The sequence below is a fragment of the Athene cunicularia genome, assembly GCF_003259725.1.
Source record: "Athene cunicularia isolate RWA chromosome 4 unlocalized genomic scaffold, athCun1 chr4_part1, whole genome shotgun sequence".
NCBI lineage: Eukaryota > Metazoa > Chordata > Aves > Strigiformes > Strigidae > Athene > Athene cunicularia.
Window position 1 is genome coordinate 34,423,774 of NW_020799098.1, and position 8,709 is coordinate 34,432,482.

At 37.4% G+C, this 8,709-nt stretch overlaps 1 protein-coding gene across 25 annotated transcripts in view; it reads left to right on the plus strand.

Annotated features, from left to right (window-relative positions):
• SORBS2 (sorbin and SH3 domain containing 2) overlaps positions 1-5,029 on the plus strand; it is a 166,036-nt gene extending 161,007 nt beyond the window's left edge. For all 25 annotated transcript variants that reach the window (XM_026847271.1, XM_026847275.1, XM_026847281.1 and 22 more), the window contains 2 exons: positions 2,192-2,298; positions 3,093-5,029. In XM_026847271.1, the coding sequence (XP_026703072.1) occupies positions 2,192-2,298; positions 3,093-3,154 (169 nt within the window). In that variant the 3' untranslated portion in view covers positions 3,155-5,029. The remainder of the gene's footprint in view (positions 1-2,191; positions 2,299-3,092) is intronic.
• Positions 5,030-8,709: the final 3,680 nt, after the last annotated feature.

Genomic DNA, 8,709 nt, shown 5'->3' on the forward strand with positions numbered 1-8,709 from the left:
TCACTAAAACCACAAGCTACTTTGGTATTGTTGAGCGTACTGAAGCACCTAACTCTGTTTTGTAAGCAGTAATTTTCTAATTAATTTTGTTCAATATAGTTTAAGTAGTTCATAACTAAAGTTACTTATTTCCAGAATTAAGACAGAAATATATTTAAATTTCCAACCAACCATTCTGTCTTGAATATGTATTCTCTTAGTGTTGTAAATGGTAGTAGAGTTTTCATACTTTAAAAAAAATCATAGATTAGCAAAGAGAGAATGAAATTACTACTAAGGGTTATTAAAATGAATTATCTAGAAATTACTAAGATTAGATTTCTAAAACGCAAAGAGTGTTAATTTGGAAGCTCTTGTTGCTGCTGTATTCGAGTAAGTTATTGGCTTGAATCCTATTCATGACACATTACATCTGCAACTCCTGTACTTCTGGAAGCTGCATTTAGTGATTTTTGGTATATCATCATAGCTGTGCGTTCCTGAAATAATGATAAGCGTGACAGAAAATGTTACTGCCATTTAAGTTTTTGCACAGATTGTTCTTACTCCTGCTACACAAATTAACAGAGGTAATTGCTTAAACAACTGAGTCCCAATCCATTTTGTTGCTGTGATTAAAATATAAAATTAAAGTTTTCAGATTTGGGGACATAATTGCCAGTCATGGGAAATTAACTTAAAATGAATTTTTTCTCCAAACCAGCAATGTGAGTAATAAGTGTAGGTTATTCAAGACCACCATCATTACACTAAGCCTAGCACCAGTCTGTATATAAGATTTTCAAATGGGACTTTCAAGAGCAGGAATTTTTTTACTGAAATAAGCATCTCATTTAAGCCATGGAAACTCTGCCTGAATGATACAGTACTAATAGAAATATTCAGTACCAACACATTAAAGGGGGAGGTGGGGTTTTTTAATTGGGGGAAGTGTAACGGCATTAAGGTTTTAAAGTCAGTAAACTGTTGTTGAGGGAAAGGTGGACATGACTGTTTTGTTTCAATATTTTGAAATTAAAACTATTTCAATTGTCCAATTTCTGCAGTTGTACCCTGCTCCTTTACATGCAGTTAGTCATAGCTGGGGCACAGATGGTTAGAAAAAGCAACAGATTCTGTCTCTGCAGGACTCAGGCTTTTGCAGCAATCTTCCCATGGGCTGCCAGCCCAAGCACTTTCAGTTCCCCCTATCAAAACTTTATTGCCATTCTTTCAATTCCAAGAAATTCAATTAAAAGCTGACAAGGAATGAAAGATAATAAATTTAGTAATTTTGTGCCTCTTTCCATTTATCCACTTTACATCCTTCAATCCATAGCTCCTGGCTGGGGTGGAGGTACAGGTCTGTGTCTGAATACTGTTTGAGTTTCCATCCTTATGTCCCTCCACTTGATTCAAGCCTCTCCCTCACTGTCAGAGATATTTATTTAAATGTAGATATATATATATAGGAGGGACAGTTTTGACCAGGGAAGGGCTTATGGCTGTTGTATGTTTCCAAATAGCAATTACTCTCAACCTTCCCACAGAGGAAGGCACCTCGTTTCCATGCAAAGCTCCTGTAGTGCCAAGTTTTTTGCCTCAGCAGTTGTTACTAGGGAGCCCAGGGTGGTCCCCTGTCACAGAGGTAGTGTGGGTGAGCTGCTCTCCTAGGGATCCTCCTCCACCGATGACAAAAGGTCACCAGGCACCTTGCTTTGGCTGTGTGTGCCCCTTTGCTGGGGCAGAGAAGGCATTCTCTCTCCAAGTGGCATTCAGCTCTCCAGAGCTTAAAAGCAGAGCTACAGTTTTAGATACCGATCATGGGGGTTAAGGGGCATCTACATACTCCCCTCTAGAAGTCTTCTGTTTTGGTGCCTCAACTATAAAATAATGCCAAAAACCCCCCACCTCTAGACTCCTGTGTTCAAAGGAACTGGTTGAGGAGCCATCAGGCTTGCCTTGAGTCCCAGTCTTAGGGTCTGATGAGTTACCTTTCTGATAAGGTTTTATTTATTTACTACAATTTTGTTTTTCTTTACTATTTATTACTATACCTAGCCCTGAAGGCTACCAGGCAAAATAAACCCTTTTCCTCTATATTTGCAAGAAGTGTTACTTACTAGTTAATGTTTAAACCAGCTCCTTTACTTCAGCAAAGGTGCAAAGAACTCTTACTTCTTTTTAAAATACATCATTTGTCCTATTTAAGGTTTCAGGCTCTATATAACTATACTCCTAGGAACGAAGATGAATTGGAGCTCAGAGAGGGAGATGTCATTGATGTGATGGAAAAATGTGATGATGGATGGTTTGTGGGTATGTTTTTAATTCAATTGCTTTTTCCTTATTTTTTTTCCTGACCTTTTCTGCCCTCTTTGCTTGACATCTATTAAACAAATTAATGTTTGGTATTCAGTGTGATTAATAAATCTGAACCTGGCTTTATTAGGAGAAATCCTAACCAAAATCCACTGAAATTAGCATGCGATTTCTCACTTGTTTCTTTTGGAAGTGATGGACACAAATTGACATGTGCATCCAGCTTGCTGGACAGCACTGTTGTCAGTCTCATATGACACAAAATGGACTATGTATTACTGCTTCCTTTATAAAGACCAGGTAACATAAAACTTACTCACATGAATACATCTGCAGTACTGACTACTTGTGAGAATCAAGTACTATTGAACAAACAGAGATTTCCTATCTAGGACTAGATAAGGTGGCTTAATCATTCCATAAACCCTCATGCATACAGTGGCTAACTTAATCATCTAACTAGTTCTCACCATTTCAAAAATTCACGTTATTTAAATAGACTTGATGTGACTGAAATTAAATTATTTCTATGTACCAAGTCAAAATTTTAGCACAGCTTTTAATCAGGCCTAACAATCAAATATGCCTCTTTATTTGCTTTTTCCTTCCTGCACTTATAATTTGTTAAAACTCACAACTCACTAATGAAATTCAAAATAACTTTTTGAAGTTATAAAGAACTGTAGATATTTCTGTTTGTGCAATATTAAATATAAAAAATTTGAAGGCCATGCTTACATAGTGATTTTCTGTTGTTATTCCCATCTTTCATCTATTGCTTCTAATTTCAGGAACCTCAAGAAGAACCAAATTCTTTGGTACTTTCCCTGGAAACTATGTCAAGAGGCTATGAATTTTGTTTTCCTACTTATTTATGTTGCATCTCTGCAACACATCTGCATAAAGCTGCTAGAAAACATGCTACGCTGGCCTTCTGTTTTCTTGCTTGCAGTCTCAAATAGAGGCCATCTAGTTCATCCTCATCCCATCCCACCCGCCAAACTGTTCCAGCAGTATTACAGCAACGACCACGGTGTGAATAACTAAGCTTTTCTGAAACAAGAGGAATCGTTTCAACATGTAAAAACTCCCTGCCTTAAAGTCTTTTCATTTGAAACACGATAGGAAAGGCCTGATGACAGGTACACAGATGAATTGCCATGGTGGGAAGGGGGAGAAACAGTTCTTGGTTTGGACATTTGTGGTACTAGCATGCATGTAATAGAGGGGGAAGTTGCTGTTTACTGTTTTTTTTAAAAAATTGTTTGAGTTTCCACAGTCTTATTAGCTTGGCAGCATTTGTTGCTTTCACTTTGCCGTATCACAGGTTTGCCAGTTGTACTGTTTACAATGTATGACAAATTATAATATAGAATTTTTTGCCTGCACTTGTATGTTGTAACATATGCACAGTGGTTGTAAAATCTCAAGCAAGCATAGTGAAAAATGGAAGAACTGCAAGTGTTCTGAACGGGTACAATGGTATCAGCTAAACATTTTTTCTTCCCTAATAGAGCTGTAGTGTTTTCTGTTAAAAGGTAAGAAGTGCAAGAGGCATAAAACCTTGGGAAAGAGGATTTAGTGAAGACAGACAATGATATAAGCATAGATAATAATAACCTGCTACTGATGTCTGACATTAAATGGTTGTAATAGAAAGCAACATGAAATTTGAGAGGTTAGGAATTTTAGGCAGCAGGAAGTAAACAGTGTTAGTGCAACGGTTTGTTGGTTTGGGGTTTTTTTCCTAACATAGCCACCTGAAAAATATTCACAAGTATCATATACTGATTTACTTCACTATATATATATGTATGTATGTTAACAAAACCTGAGTTACACATTCTTTTTAGGAATTTAGTACAGAAAAAAAAAGTCACGAGTATTAAAACTGATACATTTTAGAGGTGGGTTTTTCTTTTTTTCCTGTATGAAAAAAGTATTTGAAAACATACATTTTCCATAAGCAGCAAATGAATTTAAGGCACAGGATGATATGACTATGGCTTTATAAAAATTCAGATTTGGTTTCTTCAGCACCTTATAGATGGCAAAAGCTTCTACTGCATTTCTCATGGGTAAAGGATTGAGATTATCAAAATGTACGTAGTCTCTGTAGCATTTGTACATATGTTTGCTTTTTTGTACAGAGCCATTTGGTTGTTGATTTAAAAGAAATTAATTTCCTTATTTGATCTTTGCCCTCTTCACATACAGAGCATTTCAATGCATTTTTCTTTTCTTGCTCTATTTACCATAAGCACATCTGGATAGTGCAATTCTGTAAGATAGCATTTAGATATCATTTTATGCAAGATTTTATTAATTAAAATATGGTTTACCAGCCAAATCTAAATGTACATATGTCTTTATTACTGAGAAATGTCATTAAGACAAAGGTAAAGAAACATCTTTGTGCAGCATACCTTTATTATTGCAGATTTCATGGCAAAAGCTTTATATTTAAAGGCTTTCAATTTTAAACTAGATCTGCATGCAGCTTTGCTGTGAGATTAATACCTATCTTTGATGCCATTTATGATTGAAGACTTAAATATCTGTTGCCTGTGATATTTAAAAAGTACTGTTTCTACTCTGTAACTGATTTTAGAAAAATACAGGTTTTTGATACCTGGCTTTCAGGTAACTGACTTTGAATTCCTACAAGCAAAAGGTCTCTGTGGTTTTTTTCTTGAATAGACTTCTAATAAATTTTGCTTGGAGTACACAACTGTTTCCCCCATCATTTCTCAAAATACATGTAACATTACTTAAGTGTTGCAAAGCACTTAACTCTTCAAGCTTATATGCAATAGTTTTGCCTTGTACAGAGATCTTTTTCTACCACCAAGCACACACCAGTTATATACATGGGCAACTAGCTTTGCCCACACAGATCTCAGTCAGTCCACTTCAGGTCATCCTAAAAACACGTGAATCCAAAAGCAATGCTGTAGACTTTCTGCATTGACTGTGCCAATCTGAGGTAATTTTTCTGTTGCCAGAGCCACCCTTCACTCCAGAAGCACAAAGGTAAAACACACAGTAAGAAACCCTCTGTACCTAGTAAAAGTTCCCACACCCTACTCCAACAAAAGCAAAACAAGAACGCCTCTGGAAAGTGACAGCATATAAGCAAGACTGAAGGAAAATACACAGCATTTTACACTTGAGACTCTGCCTGCAAAACTGAATTATCCCATACTAATGTCTCTATCTGGCAAGGTACAACCATTCAAACAAAACCAAAACCTGCAACAAGAACAAAAGTAAGGAAACAGCAGCTTTGTTTTTTTTCCACACCACCCCCAACGGGTAACACAGTTACTGCTAGTGCCTCAGAGTAGTTCTTCAGTCCTGTTCCTCCCAGCTGTGCTGGCCACCACAGCCAAGCTGCCTCCTCCCAAACACTGCCTGTGTGCTACTTCTACCACTGAAGAACACAACACAACAGCAGCCTGCAGTTGGACAGGAATAACCTATTTCCTCAAGTCTGATTCATGCTCAGTATTTACAATAGCTAGGCTGGAAAATGCAAAACCACTGACACCTCTAAATAAATACACGAGTATGTAGCTTAAAATGTTAACTTTGTCTACAGGAAGGTTAAGACCAGGGACTGCTGTTAAAACTCCAGCAGATAAATGCCTTTGTCAATATAAACATTGTTGGTGCTGAGAGTGCTTTCAATTTGGACCAGGCCTAATTTAGTCAATACTATAATCACTGAGGTAAATGTGCCCTTCCAATGCTAGGTTAGCTCAAACCCACCACATGCATGCCTTCTTACAGCCCTGTAACTAAATACTGGAATATACAATCAAACATTGTGTGCTTTGTCCTTTCTGTTTGCTCAGTGATCCAGTGTGGGATCTGGGACATCACTGAAGCACTGCATTGTGCCATATACCTGTAAGAACCATGAGTAGGAATTACTGTGCTTTAACAGTTGGCTTCTATAAAAGCTAGCATACAAACACTGACTGCTTGGTGTAGTCTTGCTAATACAAAGAAATTCTGGATGCTTAATGGTCTGAGTAGTTAAGGGGTAAAATAGCATCCTCTCTTGTAATTGCAAAAGGGATGAAAAAAGTGAAAAGACAGGCCATTATAATAAGAATAGCAAGTCATTGACACTTCAGGAAAAACTGTGATGTTACAGTTTTTGTCAAAAAGTAGAAAAATATTAAGGTTATATCCACATAACTAAAAATATACTCAAATCATTTAAGTATGATCCCACCTACGCTATTTAAGGACCAGACTGAAGAATTTTTTGGGCTCATTGTATACTCCCCTATAAATTCATGAAGGACACCCCACAGGACTAGGCAGTGCTTTGTCCTTAAGGCCAGAGGAAAAGAGACCTGGGGAATTAGAGACCAGCCAGTTTAATATCTAGGAAGAGGCCAGAATAAATCAATTAAAAGCCTCAGATATTCACAGATTGTTCTAGAAAATGATGTATCAAACCAATTTCCCTTTATCTTGTCAGGATATGTAGCATGCATCTTTATTTCCATTAGAATTTTCTTAAATGCTATGACACAGCAGCTGTGTTAGCAGACTAAGAAAAATCTGTGTCAGTCCACATGAAGTTAAGTTTATTGCAGCGTTGTGCTCCATTACAGCTAAATAGGTAACTTTTAACCAGAGCATCGCTAAAAAAAAAAAAAAAAAACACTGCCTACCCTTCAGCAAGCTGAGTGGTTGCTGTTGAGGCAAAGGCCTCTTAAAACAAGAAAAGTCACAAGACACCAACAAGCACGGAAGACGGATGCATGAGCAGTGCAGGGAAATGATCTATATTCCCAAACTAAGTGAAGGGTCACCCTGGCAGGTTTAACATTCTGTCACCCGTGCCAAAGCAAAGCATGTCGTCATTCTGCGATGCCTGGTATTTACTAGCTGCCTTTTAACTGCTGGTGTACAGAACCGGGACAGGAGCACAAGGTGCTTCCTGTGCATTTGAAATAGTGCCCAAGCCAAGGGGAAGCTAGAAACATGAAGTCAGTAGCTCTAGAAGGACCTTAGGTCACTGTTAAGTATATTCCCTTACAGCATTTATAGTGCATGGTGAAACCCTGCCTTTGCTCCAGTTAACAGCAAACTCCACTGAAGTCAACAGACCTCACAGTATTGGTAATACAGTTTCTTGGTTAGCTTGAAAAAAAAATATTGCACAAGAACACTGGAGCAACTGCTTGTCCAGTTTGGGTTGTGTTTATTTTATTGAAAAGTATGAGCACAGGCAGAGACCAAAAAATCGCCTCTTTAACTGCTCCCACTATGCAGCACAGCAGATAGTTCCCTTCCCTAGTACCTTAACTGGCAAGTTAACTTCAGGTCAAATCATATCTGGCTCTAAAGTTGCAAAAGCATATTGAAAGGGCCAACAATTCAATTATTAAACATGTTTATACAGCAGAACCCCTTGTTACATCCAGCAAATATCAATCAGACCAAGACCTTAAGCATTTTACAGAGCAAGGGAACTTGCCAGACCAACATGTAGAAATTGCTGCTCCAGCCATACATAACAAGCAGGGAAGATGAATTTATAAGGCTTTCTTCTGCAATTCTACAAGTAATCAAGTCAACATCATGCTATTTATTTGACTTGAAGCGAAAAATGCCATTTTACTTTTATCCTTCCCCCAATGGCCAGACACTTAAGTTCCTAAGTCCTATCTAAAAATTGCCCAATAAAATCTTTTATTCTCATCAATATACTGGTCACATTCATTTGAAAATGAAAAATATTTTTTACGTATATCTGTGCAGAATATTATAGAAATCCACTGAAAGTGAAACAAGAATTAACTAATTCCTGCTTGCACTACCCTGAGTCAGATACTATTTAGGCCAAAGAAAATTATACTGGTGACATACAGGCTCTCATTCAATTATTCTGTGTCATCTCTGAAACATAAAATGTTTCTAGGTTAATATACAGTTATGAAACCAGGGAAGAGCCTGAACAATCCTGCAGGTATAGTTTTTAGTGTAATCCTGCTGTTTGGTTACACTGTGAACCTGCACCCAAAACCCCCAGCTCCTATTTCATTTTCATCAATATGAATCCCATACAAAAAGCATTACAGAATTACACCCTCTACTATTTATCTTCTGTTTCTTCAAGGGTCATAGAGAAGGAGCAAAGTTCTGTGCTAACAGGCTTTTTAATATTACCAGAAACTAGAAAGTATTCTTAGTAAAATAGCTCTGATATCTGCAATAACTATCCCACAGCAATTTTTTGAGCAGCCTTTGTGTAGTGATGTCACATCTGATTCCAGAGGGTTCTGTTCCAGCAGAACAGAATTACATCACAAGTAACACTGTAGAGGGGGAAAAGAAATGAGAGAAAAAAAGGGAAGGAAAAAAAGAGAAAAGATAAGGGGGGGG